Genomic DNA, 19,769 nt, shown 5'->3' with positions numbered 1-19,769 from the left:
GCTAATGAATTCAAGGTTTCTTTTGGGGGTGATGAAAATGTTCTAAAATTAGATTGTGGTGATGACTACACAACTCTGCAAATGCACCAAAAACCATTGTATTGTACATTTTAAAAGGTGACCTTTATGGTATATAAATTATATCTCAATAGAGCTGCTAAAAAATTGCCACAGATTTTAAATGTACACAATTTGACAAATAAATGCCTTTACCACACTGACACACTACTGCAAGGCCCATGCATACCCTCTTTTGTCTATAAAGTCAGGAGTTCTCACCTGAGGCCTTTCGGGACTATGGAAGCCAAGCCGGATGGCCCTCCAGCGCGGCCCTCCCCCACAACCGACTGGGGGAAGAAGCGCCCTTGATGCTAAGGGGACTAGATGCTAAGAAGCAGGGGGCAGGCCTCACTTCTTGTGAGGAGTAAATTATTCTGAGAGGCTAGTCCACAAAAATGTAAGACAAAGGAACCCTGAAGAGAGGCAAGTCAAGGATACACAAATCCTTGCCTTCATTGTGGGACTATGGAGGGAGGATTAACCCTGTCTTTTCAGAACATGGTCAGCTGAGTGCTTTTTCCCTCCACTCTGAAGTCCTCAGTCTGGTCTGAATTCTGATACTACTTTGGACCTAGCCTTCCTCCATTTGCAAAAAAGTAGAAACCTAGAGTTTCTCTCCTGGCCTGCTGCGCATTGGTTATCAGAGTGTACAAACCTGCTTAGCAAGCGCCAAAGGATTAAGGTCTAATCTCCTTCAGGTTGCACCCACAGAGGAGGGAACACGGGGCGAGAGCCAGCCCTGCAGAGGCCCTGAGCACAGCCGTCCAGCCAGCTGTGTCTAGCCAGCTGCTAAGTTTAGACCAGAGGCCTCCAACTGCTGGTGTTCACATCTTGCAGGGAGGGGGAACGCTGGGCAGAGGCTGGCTGGGCCATCAGGTCTCTGAAAAGTGTCTCCAGCTTGGACTCTTATTGAATTCTTCGACTCTGCTGTTATTACCAAACCTCCTCCTCTTTCCCCTTGAGCCATTCATTGTTTTCTGGCTGCTTTTTCCATTCTCCTCCACATTTGATGCAATTAAAGTAAACACTCTGTGCAGGCACCCTCTTAGCAACACTCAGACACCAAGTTTATGAGAATGTTTGAACATAGTTCTAAAATTCCTCCCCATGAAGAGCTGGATATGCTCTGTTTCTAAGCCAATAAATATCTTTTTATAAAAGGAAGCTGGTGATTCATTCTGGGTAATTGTCAAAGAATGAATCCCAAATGGATCCTGTTGAGTGTTGAGCCAATACTCCACTACCGTCAGACGCTTTGTTTTGCTAAACGTGAGCACCCTTACCCTATAATCACAAACACCACGGATGGGCTTTCCGATAAGCAGCCCTGCCAAAGGTTCAAATGTCTTTTCAAGAGCTGGCAAGGACTCACTGCTGGCACTGTGCTCAGGCATTAAGATAGCGCACACGCAGCTTGTACCACGGAAATTTTATTCTGAAATTATCTCCTGAGAGCAAGTGTAAAAGCATTTTATTAGTGGTTGAGTTCTGTGTGTGTCTGAGCATGTGTGTGTGAGTGTATTTCTAACTTTCACAGCTGCTCTGGGGCTGGAACATTTCCCCCCACGTGACACTTTAACACCATCGTAAGACAGAAACTAGTTCACTTACAGATGTTTGGTGGGGGGGATAAGGTTTCCATTTTCTATTTTGCACAAGTCAGCTGCTGCTGAGTTAAGGACAGAAATGCCGTTTTGAAAAGTGCCACAGAATCTAAAGTGTTAAAAATATGATACTGTTTGTTCCATCTGAGGAGCTCCAAATGCTTTCCTGAGAGTGACTCATTAATCCTCCTGTACTCCTGTGAGGCAGGGAGCGGCCTCTGGGCCCCTACTTTAGGAATGAAAACCAAATTAAATCAAAGAAAGATTAATGTCACTAGATGGATCTGCAGCGGGAATGTTTCTCCAGCCCAGAGCAGAACTGGTAGCGCACGGCAATTTCAAATTAAATTCCTCCCAGTCTCACAGTGCTCCAGGATTCAATGAGACAAGAAGGCGATACCCCTCCGATGATGACTGGCCCGTGTTGGAACAAGGTAGAGAAAACCGTAGACTCCTCCATTATCAGAATTAGGAATTGTGACGGCACAAGGCTAAACGGACTCAGGTCGACAATTTAAAATCACTCCTGAAATCAGCAGGAGGTACACATCCTCCAAATCACGTGCAAGCCAAGGTGGGACTTCTCTGTGGCAAAACCCTATCCTCGTGGCATGAGTTGAAGAAAATTCCGTAAGGATAGATTTTCTAGATTTATAAGATTGAATTTATATGTAGTCTTACAAAACTGCCATTTTTTTATGGGTAAAAATGGTCAAATGTTGGTAATTTCATATTGCTTAGTCTAAGAGGAAAGCTGGAATTTCAGCCTAAGAATTGTATGGAAAATTGTGAAATATTGTGATACTTTTTTTCTTAAAAAAAAACTGAAAACACAGTAACCAATACACATCACCACATGGAAACCCTTACTGGTATCCCTCATTCCTAAAATGGTATTATGTGAAAGCAGAACTCTATTCAACCAGCATTGTCCCCACAACCACTCATCAATTTTGCTTTCCCCACCTACCCCCTTAGCTCTTCCCACTGACACCCCAAGGCTGGAGGCAGATAATAAAGGAATCCTGTTTCTCAGGGCCAGAGGGATAACCTTGCTCAGTCCATTAGCAAAGGAGGTTCAGTGTTCATTGGCGTGTTTGGAAGGGGCCCCATCAGAACACTCCCAACACACATATCAGATCATACATGTGGTTCTTGACACCCAGGACAGAGCTCTAAAGGATGCTTCCAACTAGTTAAAATGCCAGTAGGGCTCTTGCATCTTCCTTGGGTACTTGGAATTCAGCCTGGGCCAGTAGCAAACTCTGAGGACTGTCAGAACCAGACCTCGTCCTCTAGGAGCCAGTTTGCTCTCTAAAAGTGTGCCTGAAATTGGGAACCTTAAGCACTCCCCTGCTTTTGTTGGGCTGGGGTGGTGAGCTCTTGGATGCCTGCAAGAGGCCTCCTATCTGAAGAAGGCAATTGTTGTCATCTTCAAGGAACACTGGCCTTAAATTATGTTGAAGTAGAATTAAAAATAAGGATTTTGATAAGCTCACAGACATGAGCTTCATCAGAAGATTTTAAGAGAAGTTACCTTTTTGGATATGACATCAGAGAAAGTAACTACCAGGATTTTTCATAATTTGGCCCAGCTTCCTAGCCGAGGCTGCCTTAGAGGCTGGAGGCATGGGCTACAAGCCCGGCTGGAACCAAGCCTATCTCTCCGGCCCTGAGAAGAGCCATGTCTCCAGCGCCATTGCTGTTTCATCTGCTTCTGGCCTTGGGGCATCATTGAGAAGAGCTACGCGGAACCTCTCCCTGTGCCCTAGAATGGGAATAATGATAGTATCCATCTACCTCACTGGGCTGTACAGAGGACTAAAGGAGCTGCTATTTGTAAGAGCCCCTGGAACAGTGCCCAGTATACAAGAAGCACTCTGTGCTTGTTTAATGAATAAATAAATGTATAAAGTCATTCGTGCTGCAAGAGACCTTTAGAGATGGTCAAATCCCTTTATTTTAGTGTCACGGATGACACACCTGATTGGACGGACCGCTGACTTTACCTAGCAGACACTTTGGAACATCCTTATGAGCTCTACATGTCATTTGAATGACAACTTGAGCGGTGGCGACGACCACTGCGGCATTAGCATGCACCTGTTACGAGAGCGTTCTTCAACATCACAGTGGTTTAAACGTCTTTTCTGCCCCTCAGAACCTCATGGTTCAGAATGTGAGGCGAAGTCTATAGAGGGCATTTCCTGCCGGACGCAACACCTGTTCTGTATATGCGATGCCACCCTATTGCGGGGTGTAAGTGTGATAACACCGTCCAGCAAAAGGTCACACGGAGGTGCAGGGGAGGGGAAGAAAGCCTGGACCCAGAGACACCTCTCCATACATACACACAACTGATCTTATCAGCTCCAAAACACAGTGCGGTTTCCTTAATAGGAAAGGCACACTCAGCGATGGCCAGTTAAGGAAGCACTTGGGGAGGATTTAATTATAGGGGATAGAGATGCCTCTGGCTTAATGTGTTTGTAAAGATGCTGGCTTTACCCCTTGTTTGCACGGGACGGAAGGAGACTGTAGCAGAAATCCACCCTCCTCTGCACTCATCTGATGGAAAACGAGGGTAATAAAAGCACCTTCATCATAGGATTGTGAACCTGAATTGTGCTTATGCACATGAACAGTGCTGTCATCACTATGCAAAGCAATCTTGGCGACGCCCAGGGTTGGCAAGGATGCCATCCTATAGATGACAGAGCATTGCCAGCAATTTGGGGCTGTGGAGGCTGCATCTGGTCCATGAGATGCTATATTTTTGCTGTGCCTTCAGATCCCCTCTAGAAACCTGTTCTTCAAATATTTGGACAGTAAATCATTCAGAGGAAATCAGCTACACTCTGTTTGCCCTAAGGACAGAACAGGAGAGAAGAACCAGGTTTCCACTCCAGCAACGGGACTTTGTTTAGATAGTAGGAGGAACTGGCCGTCACTAAAGATTAACTTTAAAACCTAAGTAATTTGGGCTAATTGGAGGGAGATGAGTCTGAATCACTTAAAATTCCGAGTTAGACCCTATTTTTAAATGAAATACAGTTTTTTGCTTTCAAGTACTTGCAGTGACTCAAACTAGGGTGCTTTAGTAAATAAGAGTGGTAATTAGCATCTTGTCTCTTTGGAGGGAAACGTAAGCTCCAGGAGAAAATTTTTAACGGAAGCACAAAAGTGAGCTTCAGCCTACCCCTGTCAAATTACTCCCAATTTTGAATCTGCAGGGGAACTACTAAACTGGGGATAGAGTTCGGTGGCCGAGGGTAGTGGTGGATACTTTTTTTCTGAACTGTCTTTGAAAAACAGGGCATTTGAGATGGTCCAGGCATGGAGAGCACAGGGCCGATGACCTCCCCAGTTTCCTTCAAGCTCTCTGAGTTTATTTGCCTTACGGCTTAGCTTTTTAAACATAAGGAGAATCCTTTAAGCCCTTGTGTCCTAGTCTTGTCATTTATTACCACCATGTGGCAATGCTAGGGTATGAAGCCAATAAATCATTTGGACGGGAAGTGACTACAGGCCGGATTAATTTCATTATCATCCTTAAGCAGATAGGTGTCTAGCACGGCCGATGTCTCCAGTGAAGACTGATGTTCTATCTCTCCTGACAGCCCTCCCCCTGGCCTTGCAGACAGCTATGGTGGTTCTTCCTTTTCCCTGCTGGAGTGGCTCATCCTGCCTTTCCCTCTGAAGGGCAGTGAGTGGCCACACCCCTTTCCTTTGTGGTCCACCTCATGCCACAGGGTCGCCAGGGGAATCCAAAAGAGCCTGATCAGGGTGGCCCAGCCCTCCTGGCACAGCTGAGCAAGACAAGCACATTAGCTCACCAAAGGAGGGCACCAAAGGAGGGAGTCTGTGGTGGTGTTCCTTCTAAACCCGCCGAGACAAACTCGCTACCCAGACAACACGGAGGGAAGGTGACTGCCAGGCTGCAAGCCTGAACTTCAAACTGATGCCCTGATAAGCCCCTAAGTTCTTACACTTGCCAGGCAGCACCCCTAACTCTAACCTCCTATCCATTAAATTCCCTCTGGAGCACAGCTTCTCTGAGTGTGGCTCACAGGCATACATACGCTCAGAAAGCCCCCTGGGGATTTTTACAAGTTCCAAAAGCTGAGACCGACAGCTCTTGGCAAGATGACTTCAAGGTTGGAAAGTCTGAGCTGCGGGAGGGTGAGCACGAAAGCAAGTCGCTACCCCGTGGCTCTCTCTACTGGCTGCTCTCCGGCAAAGGCTCCGGTGGCGCCCACCCAGGTGTCACCCAAAGAAGCTATTTCCAAACTAGTTCTAAGAACCACTTAGCCAAAGAGCCCAAGGAAGAGGTGTCCTCTGTTTCTGGCCACTGCCCAGCAAGCTCTGCTCAAGAATGGTCTCTGCTTCCTCTCTGGAGAGGGGAGAGCCTGCAGGGTCCAAAGGCCTTCTCGGTGCAAACACATTTCCTGGGGACTTCGCAGGCATGAAAGACAGGAGGCACCTACTCTCCGAGTGGCCTGGGAAGCTGCTCCTGCTGTTTCCTCTGTCTCTGGAAGACCTACTGCATCAATGCATCCGCCCGCCATCTTGGCTACTCCTCTACCCAAGGACTCTCCCACCTGCATGGTTTATGGTGCCTATCTCCTGCCCATCTCTGAGTCCCCCCGCTTGTCTCCATCTCAAGAGCCACCGTGTCATTTCTGACCAACATCATTCCTCACCTGAAATTCTTCCAGTGACAGCTTCTAAGGGTCTCCCTAGTTCCAGCTTTGTACCTCTTATAACCATGCTTCAGACACAGCCACAGGCGTGTCTGAGACACAAATCTCCCCTGCTTAAGATCCTCCCGTGGCTTCTTGGGATTATTGTTGGGACAAAAGTCCAATTCCTGAAGAAGCTGATAGGGCTGTACAATCCGTATCTCCCCTTCTTGCCTCCCTCCCCACTTCTCTGCCTTCCTCTCAGTCAGGCTTTGGCAGGTACTGGTTAAGCCACAGACCCTAGAACCCAACTATCTGAGTCCAAATCTTGGCTCTGCCACTGACTAGCTGCTGGTAAACGTCCCTGAGTGTACCATCTATAAAGAGGGTTAGTAACAGCACCTACCTCATAGGACTGCTATACATGGGACGGACTAAGCCAGAGTAAGGGGCAATGCTGAGGGCAGCACCTGGCACAGAGTGAGGCCTCCATCACATTGGCTATTATTGGCTCTCACTGCCAACCCCCCCCCCCCCATCTCAAGTTTTAGGCAGCTGCAAGTCTTTGTGTGGAAGAACATGTGTCTTCTCCCTTCCCTGTGGGGTGTGCTGGTGCCCCATCCTGGACCGGGAAAGTACTCATTCTTTAGGTCTCTGCTTAGTCAGCTTTCTCCAGGAAGCTTTCTCTGATGCTCTGAGCCACAGCACTCTTACACCATAGGTGTTGCCTCATACTTGTCTTCCCCCTTCTTCATCCCCTCCCGGGGGTGGTAGGCTCCTTGAAGTCAGGAACTTGGTCTTTGTTCCTCTCGTGTGCAACCTGGCACATAGCAGATATTCACCAAAGATTTGGATAATGTTGCTGAATGACTCCCAGTATTCATCTCAGTGTGTTCCAGAACCTTCCCTGCCTCCTGTGTCTGTCTGTCTGTCTGTCTGTCTGTCTGTCTCTCTCTCTCTCGTGCCATGCAGGCTTCTCTGGCACACAGATCTCTGAGAGGTCATGTGCACCCCACACCCACCTTGGCACTCACCCAGCATGTGGGTCAGGGGCCAAAGGAGCAATTACTGGGGACACTTGGGTGGCTGAGTCGGTCAAGCATCTGACTTTGACTCGGGTCATGATCTCATGGGTTTGTGGGTTCGAGCCCCACATTGGGCTGTATATGCTGACAGCTCAGAGCCTGGAGCCTGCTTCAGATTGTGTCTCCCTCTCTCTCTGCCCTTCCCCTGCTCTCACTCTCTCTGTCTGGCTCTCAAAAATAAACATAAAAAAAGGATGTATTACTGAATATTGCAAATGAACAGGAAATGTAGGACTTCTTCAGAAAAAAAGGACCCCACACAAAGGTTATGTGGCTCTGTGAACACTGCGGAGACCTGTGAGGTGAAGTTTCCCACCCAAACTGCCGGATGGAGACTGATCAGTCACATGAAAATCGAAGGCCTTGGGGAGGGGGGGGACTGTTGACCACGAGACACAGTAATGCCCAGTCTCTTCCAAATGAGCAACTAAAGAAAACTGCTGACCTGCAAACAAGCCATCTGCAAATTGCCAGAAAATGGTGGGGGTCCCGTAATTTTTTTTTTAAACAATTGCCGGGGTACTACCTGGAGATGATCTATCGAGGCAGGGTTGGGCCTGGGGAAGGAGATGTTGGGGGCTAAGCCTTGCTCTTACCTCATAGTGGCCAATGGTATTTAGCTTGGTTATTCCATCTTCGAGAATCACAGATGAACTGTCAATATCCAGAAGTTCTTTTTGTCGTGTGCCCACTTGCAGCTCTGAAAAGAAAAACAAGAGTGCATTTTGTTCTCCTTTGAAATTGAAGGGAGAAAGTTTAAATGCTCTTCTGTAATGGTAGCAATTATTATTTATAAATAAATAAATCTTAGATAAATTGGTTAATGTGTGTCTGAAAGTTTGGAGATATATGAGCCAGACTGGTAGCCTGAGTTTTGTTTCTGTTTTGTGTATAGGGCTCTGACTTTTAGGACTACATTTCCCTGGGGACGCCTGGGTGGCTCAATTGGTTAAGCATCTGACTCAAGATCTCGGCTCACGGTTCATGAGTTCAAGCCTTTGCATCGGGCTCTGTGCTTGCATGTGGAGCCTGCTTGGGATTCTCTACACCCCCACCTCTTCCTAGCTCATTCGCTCTAAGTAAATAAATAAACTTAAAAAAAGAAAAAAAGACTACCTTTCCCTGAAGCTTGTACTCCGAGGCTAAGCCTGGAAGTAAAGCCAATGGAAACAAAATAATGCATCCTTACAGGGACTAAGCTCTTCAAAAAATCCCGAAAACAAACTTTTAAGTTCCCAAGCAGGTGCATTGTGAATTATCTTCTGTAGGTCCTTGGGTGGGGGTGCATTGGTGGGCTAATATCTCAAGCCACACCATTCAAACTGTTTTATGGAGATTGCCAACTTGTGCCCTGGAGCTAGAATGTGGCCCACAGATGTGTATTTTTGTGTGTGAACCTACACAACGTTTTACTTATTCAGCACCAACATTCAAAGTCAATTCAGCACCAAGTCACCAGCATTCAAGGCAGGAGATTGCACATAAAAATTCGGACTGATTTCTCTTTAAAAACAAAAAAACAAAAAACGGAATCGTCGGATAATACTGACCACACAGGCCCGCATGCAGTCACTGGCTGAAGCCGAGTGGCACCGATCCTTTAGATGGCATGTCTTTCCCCCCAGTTAAGTTGGGTCCTGCCATTTCCCAGTGTCCTAGATGGGCCAACACCCCTATTTATGGTAGTTCCTGCCCCTGTGGGCATCTAAGTTTGTGAGCCTCTGCTAGAAGCGGTCTTAACCACAGCTGCTTCTGGTATTGGATTTCTATACAATTTATGGCTGATTCTAAGGCTTTTGCCCTCATTTTCTGGGGCCAGCCTTGGAGGTAGTTTGCAAGATCATCACACATGCAGAAGCCTGACATGGCTGGAATGCAGCGTTCCCACTTCCCATCAGAAGCTTCTAAGAGACTTGTTCTGCTCCCCACTTTCCTACATCAGGAAGAACCGATGGGCTCAAACGCAAGAACGGCAAGAGGTTGCTACTGCTGACCCGGCACTGGCAGGACTAAGGCCACTGGACTGTTTTCCCCACGCCTGTTGGCTCCATGTGCCCAGCTCTTGGCAGCCAGAGCCACACTTTTGCAAAGGTAGGGAAGGAAGTTGACAGTCCAGGTCAGGTGATGGTTTCCCGTCTGGGGCTGCCTCTTTGGCCCGGCCTCTAACCAAATGAACGAAAATGGTCTGCAAGTGCCCAACAGTCCACCCAACAGAAGGACACAGAAAAGAGGCAGAAGAGAGGTGCCTTAGTCCCTTCTTTGAAGCCAAGTCCTGTAGTTGCACGCTTGCGTTGTTTCACCCCAACTTGCCAGGCCCTGCCTCCAGGCTTTTCTAAATGGCCTTTTAGCAGGAGGTTTGGCTTGGAGAGCCAGGTGGGGTGATTTTAATTGCCTGCTTCGTGGAGGCTACGACTGTACATTGAGGGGAGATAAACCTTGTTACACTGTCTGTCACTGCTGTGATTTTACTCTTCTTGCCTGTCCCATTATCTGCTATAAAATCCCACGACAGTCTCTTGGGAGGGCTGCGGGGAGCTCAACTTTAAAATGTTGATGAACATTTGAGTGGAGCGGAGCCCTGTTAGAGCACTCATGCATATGTTCTCCTTTGCAGTAGACCAGTAGAGCCCGAAAATGAATTCATAGCAGATGCTGCTTCGCGTTGGGGAGGATGGAGAATATACTTAATGCAGGACGCGATTAGCAGAGACGAAGATGACCTTTCCAGTGTGCTTCAGTTAACAGCCAGAGTCTGAGCCACCCGCTAATGACACACAACAAACAAATCAAATGCCAATGTGAAATGCAACACACACACAGGGCGCGGGGTTTACACCTTTTTGTACTTCTTGACGCAAGGTGAATCCATTCAGTCTCAGGGTTACCAATCTCATGAATCTGATTTACAAACATAATATTTTTGTAAAAAAAAAAAAAAAAAAAAACCCAAAACAAAACTCCAGCATCTTTGAAGGATAACGCTGCCTAGGAAAAAATCATGTACACGCTCTTGGGAAAGCAGTACAGTCTCTTGGCCCCCAGACATGCCCTCTGGGAACAGCCCCAGGCCACGTAAGTTTCAACAAACAGAAGCATGCATGCTGTGGGCAGGGGGGAAAGGGAGAGACAGAGGGAGAGAGCCGGCGGAAGAGACATTCATCAGGGATTGGGACAGAACAGCTCCCTCCTTGGGGCGCCTGGGTGGCGCAGTCGGTTAAGCGTCCGACTTCAGCCAGGTCACGATCTCGCGGTCCGCGAGTTCGAGCCCCACGTGGGGCTCTGGGCCAATGGCTCAGAGCCTGGAGCCTGTTTCCGATTCTGTGTCTCCCTCTCTCTCTGCCCCTCCCCCGTTCATGCTCTGTCTCTCTCTGTCCCAAAAATAAATAAACGTTGAAAAAAAAAAAAAATTTAAAAGAACAGCTCCCTCCTTGCCTTACCAAGACCGATTTCATTCAGCTGAAGTCCATAAGGAGAGCCATTTTTGCTTAGGAATGCCTGGAAAATCTTTTCTTTGGCTTGGCCTATGGTATCACAATCAAGAACGTTGACTGAAATATTCCGACAGACGTCTGCACTCTCATTTTCTGGGATCTTTTCAAAGACGACGTTTAATGCCTGCAAGAATACAAACAGGTTTCCAAGTCTATTAGATAATTGCAATCTGAAAGGCTTTCATAAAAGACACAAACCTTGGTGAGTCCCACTAATACCTCTGACAGCACATTAGCAAACACTGTGTCCCATTATACTACTTTAATCTTTTTTTCCATAATCCATTCTTTTCAGGGATAATGGAAAGGAAAACAGAAAAGTTAAAACTCTCATTACAGAGCAAGCATTGAATAAATATATCCGAGAGTAAAATATATATACACATAAATGTTCTAGAAGTGGTGATTTCTAATTTCATCTTCAAAAACAAAACAAAACAAAACAAAACACAAACAAACAAAAAACCCCCCAAAACTGGAAAGGTTCCACAGTACGTGAGGGCAGACTGGTGATTATCTTTTTTTTTTTTTTTTTTTACATTTATGTAGTTTTGAGAAACAGAGTGAGACAAAGCGTGAGCGGGGGAGGGGCAGAGAGAGAAGGAGACACAGAAACTGAAGCAGGCTCCAGGCTCTGAGCAAGCGGTCAGCACAGAGCCTGATGTGGGGCTCGAACCCACGAACCGTGAGATCATGACCTGAGCCGAAGTCGGACGCTCAACCGACTGAGCCCCCCAGGCGCCCCGATTGTCTTTTTTATTAACAGGACCACAGAGTCCCAGAAGTGAAGTTCCAGGTGACAGGGAAGGTCAGGGAGGTCCCCATATTGATTATGCTGAAGAGGTTACTTTTTAATATGCAGCATTAATTGCAATAACATTTATCTCCCCGTCCGCTTTCAAGATCTTCAGTTTCCCAAGCCCTCATTAAAACCCTGAGATCCCCACCCTGTACTAGTACGCTTGCATTCATTGCTTACGTCTCAGTGCCAGCATTTACCGTTTTGCCAGTTCACATTCTCCTAATGCAGCAAAGCCTCAGAATCAGACTGATGGGGGAAGGGAAGGGCTTTGTGAGTGTGTGAAAACACAGAACGAGGGAGTATTTAAAAGCAATTTTGGGTTTACTTTGAGAACAAACAAACACATCTAACACAACAACGTTTACCTACTACGGCTCCTTGGGGGGACAGATTCAGGGAAGAGCGTCTTGTCATTAGCATCACATACAGTTTAGATTCTGAGGTACCTTGGTAATCTCAGAATCAAGGGTATGGTGTGAAATGCTCAGTTACTTAATGTTTTTGAACCTGGCTGTAATGAGGGAATGTAAAATGATTAACTAATGGAAATGGTTTTTGTTTGTTTGTTTGTTTGTTTTTTAAATGAAAACACAAGTAAGGAGAGAATGGGGATCCTTAGGGTTCACTCAACTTTAAAATGGGTACAGTAAGGTCACCTAGGCGGCTCAGTCGGTTAGGCTTCCTACTTCTGCTCAGGGTATGAACTCACTTCGGGAGTTCGAGCCCCGCGTCAGGCTCTGTGCTGGCAGCTCAGAGCCTGGAGCCTGCTTTGGATTCCGTGTCCCCCTCTCTCTGCCCCTCTCCTGCTCGCACTCTCTCTCAGAAACAAACATTAAAAAAAATTAAAAGTAATAAATTAAAAAAACGTTAAAAGGTAATAAAATGGGGGGGGGGATGGGTATAACAACAGTACCGGCATTGTTAATTACATGGGATGATGCACATCAAAGGCTCCGCACAGGGCTGGGCCCCTGGGAAGGGTTTGAGGATGAGGACGATGATGATGGTGAAAGTGGGAAGTTATTATTTCATGCAACTCATCCGAAGTCTTATTATAGCCACTGTGAGTAAGCCTTCCTGCGGAGACTCAGAGACCCGGCGGCCAGGGCTCTGATTCCGTACCCGCTCCGTATCCAGCAGCGGAAAGAGCGCGCTGCCTGCAAGCGGAGCGTGGCCGAGCACCCACTCTAGGGGCCGCCTCTTGTGCCTCAGTTTGCTCCCCTGCAGAGTGGGAGTCGCAGTGGCAACTGCCCTGGAGCTCCTGTGCTGACGAACCGAATTACCCGCGGGGCACGGAGACCAGGGTCTGGCTGGTGGGCGCTCCGGAGGGACAAGGGCGGAAGCCCCGTGGCCGTGGGAAAGGGGCTCTGCCAACCGTGGGGTGGTCTCAGAGGCAGGTCTTCTACTCAGGGCCCTTACACCTTGCCCCACACTCCCGCGCGCAGTGACACCGGGGCGAACTTCGCTCCAGTCCCAGCTAAGTGATCAACACCAAGGCAGTGCGGTCTGAACCCCTGAGTTCGCGCCTGGCAGCTTCCTTCTTCCTGGAACAGAGGGCACCTCCGGGCCGGGGAGCTCCAGGGGGCAGGAAGGGAGGCAGATTGCCCAGAAATGCTGGCCGAGCGAGAAGGCTGTAGAGGGCATGTGCGAGGCGGAAAATCTAGAAGCCACCGGGGTGGCCACCCTCGTGCCAGAGTCCTCTCCCTCACCTCCCTTTCTCAGCACCTGCCACCTTACTGGTGGCACTTACTGGTGGCCACTCTCAGCTGTCACCTTACTGACACCCTGCCAAGTATACGCGTCTTTTAACCTTCCCAACATCGTGGTTACGGGGCTGTGTTATGATCCCCGTTTTTGAGCGAGGAAATGGAGGCACAGAGAGGTCAAATAACTCGCTCTGGGGACACAGCTCGTAAGTGGCGGAGCCAGGAGTGGGCATCAGGAACTACTCAGCTCCAGGGTCCCTCCTCCCCTCCCCCCACCTGGGCCCTCTCTCCTGCCTTCTGGTCCCGCCCACCACGTAGGAACCCTGGGCCTCCAGAAACGCTGTCTTGGGTCCTAAGCAAAAATTGCAAGCCAGTAAGCAAAGCCCGAAGCTAGATCCCCAACACAAATGAGGGTTCAGGAGGCGTAAATGCCGACCTTGCCCTTACAGTCTAAGCAGACCTGCCCGTGTCTTCCCTTATTTCTCTGCGAGCTGGTCTGCTCACAGTGGGAAGAAGGGTGGTTAAGCCATTTCACAGGGCTTCCGAAGATAAAGACAACTAGAAAGCACCTTTTAATCAGAGCTCCAGTGATCCCAGCTTGTTTAATAGTTTTATAGGTATTTGTGAAATAACACTCTGTGACTACCTAAAGGGCACTATTGTCTTTAACAAAAACACCTCTTTACAGGTAAAGCAATAAATGTTCTACTTAAAAACATAACCAAGAGGAGGCAAAAAAAAAAAAAAAAAAAAAAAAAACAACCTTAACTGGATGTAAAATAATGTAAATCTGCCACTGCCTCCACAGCTAGATGGGTGGAAAAAAGGTAAAATGGTATTTTATAGAGGCCACAGGGAATTCTGAGCGTCAATTCGGACACAAATTGATTTTTTATGCTGCTAACGCTTACTGCTCCAACAGCAATTTCCCGAAGTCTAAGTATAGTCGGGGGGCTCTCAGAGTGGGCCCTACCTATTCACCCCACCCTGGGCTCAGCACACACTGGGCCTTTGTTCCCCATCAGGAAAGAGCCCCCATGGAAGGGCCATCTCTCCCCTCACAAACCCATTTCACCAGAGTCTTCCCTATCCCCTACTTGGTGTTAGGGGCTGGGGTGTAGGAGAGACCTTAGACATAGTCCTTGTTTTCAGAAGATTCACAGGATGTTTGGCAGACCAAAGCATCACCTTTGAAACACTATTCAGCCACCAGGTGCAACACTCAGTAAGTATTGACAGAGAATTCAAGAAGGAAACACAGGAGGGCTGAGGGCCCTGAGCACAGGATCAGACCATCTGGGTCAGATCTTGTACTCAGCTGTGAGTGCGTGGGTAAGTCCTCTAGCTTCTCTGAGCCTTAACACTCTCATTGTTTCTATCTAAGAGGAGTGACAGGGTCACTAAATAGTGACCTAATAGTAAATTAAGGAGTGCTTCCTGTGTGCCAAGCACACAGAAACCTTATCTCATAGATTCTACTATTATTCCCATTTTACAGATGACAGATTGAGGCCCAGAGAGGCTAGGAAATTGCACCAAATCACCCAGCAGGAAAATGGCAGAAGCAGGCACTCTTAAACCTTTGGCGATCCTGCCTTCAAAATAAAAAAAATTTTTTTTAAATGTTTCTCTTTGAGAGAAAGAGAGCGCAACAGGGGAGGGGCAGAGAGAGAGAGAGAGAAAGAGAGAGAGAGAGAATCCAAAGCAGGCTCTAGGCTCTGGGCTGTCAGCATGGAACCCACTAACGGCAAGATCATGACCTGCGTGGAAGTCAGACACTTAACCGACTGAGCCACCCAGGTGCCCTCAAAATATGAAAATGTTTTGTAAACTAAGCACGGTCCAAATCTACGGGATGACCATTAGTTTTCAATACCCACAGAAGGCTAAAGGGCTCTAAAATCTACACTGGTCTTTTCTCCAGAAATCTGTCCCCGAACAGCTCTGGCTTTCCCTATTTCTTTGGCATAAATGTGTCAACAAAGCTAGGACAACGGATATGGTTGGTGGTGTCTTATCATGTAACCCAGTTTCGGCCAGTGAGATATAAAGGCAAAGGGTTTCTACTCTCAACAAAAGGGGAGAGCAGTGCTTGGAGCCGTGGCAGCTATTTTGTGACTCTGGCACAAAGCACCTTTATTCGGATTTTCTCTTACTTACAGCTGAACATACCCAGCCTGACAGAGCTCACTTTGTTGATACTGAGGTTGCTAGATCTGCTCAGTGACCCTCACCTACTTTGCATCCGGACATGGTGTTCAGGGCATCCCAGAGGATACAAAGTAGAGCCTGGCACTGATCCTGACTGGGAAGTACGTAAAGACGAAGAGAACAATTGTGAGATACACATAATGATTTCTACTACCAGGTAGAAAACAGTAGGTATGGGCGGAGTGCTTTGGGGGTCCAGAGAGAGGTTACCTCTAGCTTGGAGGAGCTTTGTCAAAGGGTGAGAAATCCGTGAAGACTGCGTGGAGGAAGGGGCATTTGAACGGAGTCTGGAAAGGAGCTGCCTGTGCAGCGGTACATGAGGAGGCCCCTGCACCATGACATACTGGGCTTCGATTCTAACTAGACTGGCCAGGAGCAAGCTTCAATCTTCTAGTCAGGCTACGAGGTCAGGAAGTCGAGAAGAAGAGTCCCACTTCCTTTTGGTAGAATGGAGGGTGGAGGACTTGAAGAACTGTGTTTGCCTTTCCAAAACCACCACCTGCCATCTGAGGGGTTCCGTTACTATTTATGGAAACAAAAGCTGAAGAAGAGAATACCGTTCTGGGTTTCTAACCATCGTCCTCGGCGCTCACATGTAGCATGTTGAACACTTACCATTTACTATCAGGAGCTGTCGTAAACGCTTTGCTAATTCATTTAATCCTGCTCTGTTCATTTAATAACTGCCTAGTGAAGTGGACACCGTTATTAGCTTCACTTAGCAGACGAAGAAACAGAGAGAGAGAGAGAGAGAGAGAGAGATTCAGAAATGTGTCCAGAATCTCAGAGCTGCTGGGGGTCATCACTAGGACACGACCATTCTCTTAACTGCAAAGCCAAAAGGCCACCAGTCAAGGTGATAAATGTCGAGGGGCAGTCCCAATGTGCCTGAAGATCTCGATAGATGCTCTCAGGGCATACAGGCTGGACAGACAGCCCAGCAGAGGAGGCTCAACCTCCTCGGCTTGGCTTGGCATGGGGCCCCATGGAGCCCACTCAACCTGCAGGACGCCACGGGCTGGTGAAAGGTACCACTCACAGGCATTTGTATGGAGCTCACGTCCACGCAGAGGAGAAATGACCTTTCCCGGCCTCTGCCACAGCCGGGCGTGGCCGGGTGACTATGTTCTGCCCAATGAGGTTAAGCAGATGTGCAACGTGACAGCCTCTGGGAAACTTCCTTAAAAGACGGCTGGTGGCCACTTGTCCCCTTTTCTACAGCCCTACTTCTGTCCTGCTGGCTGGAACGTGGCCGAAGGCTGGGCGGGGGTGAGCCAACACTTTAGACCATGAGGTGGGCTGCGGATGAGAGACGGGGAGCCTGGGTCTGTGAGGGCGCCCCAGAGCAGAGGCGCCCACCAGCACCAGACTGTGCACCCCAGAACTTCTTGAGGGACAGAAGTAAACTTCTCTGTTGCTTAAGCCCCAGGTGGCTTGGCTCTCTGTTTCCTGCAGCAGAATTGCATTCTGATGGATTCAGCAACGTGCCTATCACCAAGAAGGGCTGTTAGAACGGCAAGGGTATTTGGAAGATGCATGGGCCCAGAACCCAGAGAAAGGACCAGAACGGAAGGACCCCGTCCTTTTGTAAGCAGGTCGCGAACCGCCAGCCCCGACCACACCCCTCCCTCGCCTTTAGGTAGTTAGTTGTTCAGATGTATCATTGTGGTCTTCCGTTCACATCTGTCTGGCGGGATGTCGCCTGCTATAGATTCTAAACACACAGACAGAGGGATTAGCGGTCACCTTGCCCGTAGCGCAGCTAATCCAAAAACCGTCACCCATCGACAATGAGTGGCCAACCAGAAAGAATGGTGAGAGGACACTGTGCTCCGCAGACCTTACGATCGACAAGAGAAACGGCTCGGACAGGAAAACTCTTACAAATAAATGATGGGAACTGCTCTGAGGTATGATGGCTAGACATCCCATGCTCTTTTCAGACCTCAAAACAAACATACAAAGGTAGGTTTCATAATCACCTGTTAATAGATGAAGAAACGGTTTACAGAGGTCCGGTGACTTGCCCAAGGTCACACAGCCTGTTAGTAAAGTGACCGAGCTCGGATTCACCCCCAAGACTGTCAGACTCTAAGCCCCGCCTGTCGGGCACCGTGCGACATAACACCTCGGGCGCTAAGGTACACAGCACCTAGACAGACCAGCACATTCGTGTTTCACGGGTGGCTTTACCCACCGTTCCTTCACACACCCTGGTTGGTTAAGGTACCAAGGAGATAGAAAAAATAAGGTTGCAGGGGGCTGGGAAGATGAATCGAAGGCCCGGGAAGAGGCATTTCCCCACGCTGTTTGCATACTTTGGTGGGGAAACGATGATCCAGCTACCTCATTAAGTCCTCACCCACATTCTTGGCTCACAAGGAGGGATGTTGCCACATCCTTGTATGATACCTTATAATACCTAGAAGGTCATTTTTTAAAAAATGCATTTAAAAAAATACTTTATCATAACAGGGCTTAGGCCAATAATGGCTTTCATTAAATAAAACTATAAAATATCTAATTTCATTTGAGAGCCAAATGAAGGTCAAGAGAAAAGTCTGGTTCTTACACCAAACTGAATTTTATGTGTATATATATATATATATATATATATATATATATATATATTTTAATGTTTATTTACTTTGGAGAGGGGCAGGGGAGGGGCAGAGAGAGAGGGAGACCCAGAATCCCAAGCGGGCTCCAGGCTCTGAGCTGTCAGCACAGAGCCCGACGTGGGGCTCGAACTCATGAACTGTGAGATCGTGACCTGAGCCGAAGCCGGACGTTTAACCGACTGAGCCGCCGGGCGCCCCACACCGAACCGAAGTTTACACTAGGAGAGATGTGGTAGGAAAGAAGAAAACTACTTCCAGAAGTCCAGTAGAAGAAATGTGAGCCACGAGTTAAAAGAGCAAGTCTCCAAAGCTTCTGATCTGAGGCTTTTCCTAAGCTGGAGTCAGCAGCCCCGAGACATGCTACCAGATGCCCCCTCTGGTGCTGCTCTTGCCTGCCCTACCTCCCCCTCTACCTCATTTTCCTTCCCCCAAAGACCCGAGAGCCCAAAGCTTCCTGGATCATGGTATTTTACCACCACCCCTCACCCCACCCCCACCCCCGCCGCCAACAGAAAAAGAGGGAGGAAGGCCTTTTCCGTCTTGAAGAAAAAAATTAATGGAGAAAATTTCCTCAAATCTAAGTTTCTCTCTCAAATTTTTCTGTACTTGCCAGCATTTGCTAACGTTTGTTCACGACAGAATCGAGTAAGACTCTGTCTGATGAAGCCCAAGATGATTGATTTCGGTATTTTAGGCTTAATATGAGTATTTCACGGTTTGTGTTTTGGCGAAGACCCCACGAGTTTCAGATTTATGGATCCTGGTGAGGCATTTCCATCGCTGTGTCCCCAGAAAAAAAAGAAAGAGACCCAGGCTTTTGGAGGTCAGGGGGGAAGGCAGATTCCAGTTCTCTATTATTTTCTCTGTTATGTCAAGCTCCAGATTAGGGGCTGGCAAACTTTCTGTAAAAGGCCAAGACAGTAAACATTTAAGACTTTGCAGCCTATACGGTCTCTGTGACAACTACCCGACTCTGCAGTTATAGGCAGGACAACAGCCACAGACGACAGTAAATGAATGTGCGTGGCTGCGTTTCAATAAAACTTTATTTATAACGACAGACAGCAGGGTCACATTTGGCCCATGGGCTCTTGTTTGCCGATCCCTGCGCTAGACAATGGTAACTTCAAATGGAATGCTGACGTTGCCGATGTCAAAAAAAGACATATTGAAAAAAATGCCTTTTATCTTCACCATGATTTGCTATAAACGTGACCGTTCCCTGAGGAGTACAAGTATAAGTAAGGATCCTTAACAACGCAGGGTCACATTTGAGCCATAAAGAAGAAAATTAAATAGTTTTGTATTTAGGTAACTAAATTATTTTCTAATCCCAAGATTATGGGTGTGAGAAGAAAGGGTCTGAAGAGGGAAGTCATTTAAAGCACTCATTTAATGCTTATTTTTCATTTTCCACTTCTTGCCATCAACTGGGGAATGACTTACCTAAAATGATTATAAAAAATGGTTTCACTTCTTTGATCAGGAAGCTCAGAACAGTAACTAC

At 47.7% G+C, this 19,769-nt stretch overlaps 1 protein-coding gene across 2 annotated transcripts in view; it reads right to left on the bottom strand.

Moving 5' to 3' along the window:
* Window positions 1–19,769, bottom strand: part of PLXNC1 (plexin C1) — a 149,101-nt gene that overhangs the window by 14,795 nt on the left and 114,537 nt on the right. For both annotated transcript variants that reach the window (XM_043562116.1, XM_043562115.1), the window contains exons 22-23: window positions 10,869–11,046; window positions 8,028–8,131 (exon numbers count right to left, since the gene is read on the bottom strand). In XM_043562116.1, the coding sequence (XP_043418051.1) occupies window positions 8,028–8,131; window positions 10,869–11,046 (282 nt within the window). The remainder of the gene's footprint in view (window positions 1–8,027; window positions 8,132–10,868; window positions 11,047–19,769) is intronic.

Source organism: Prionailurus bengalensis, chromosome B4 (genome assembly GCF_016509475.1).
Source record: "Prionailurus bengalensis isolate Pbe53 chromosome B4, Fcat_Pben_1.1_paternal_pri, whole genome shotgun sequence".
Classification (NCBI taxonomy): Eukaryota; Metazoa; Chordata; class Mammalia; order Carnivora; family Felidae; genus Prionailurus; species Prionailurus bengalensis.
Note: the sequence above shows the minus strand (reverse complement) of the source record. Positions and strands in the feature narration are given on the sequence as shown.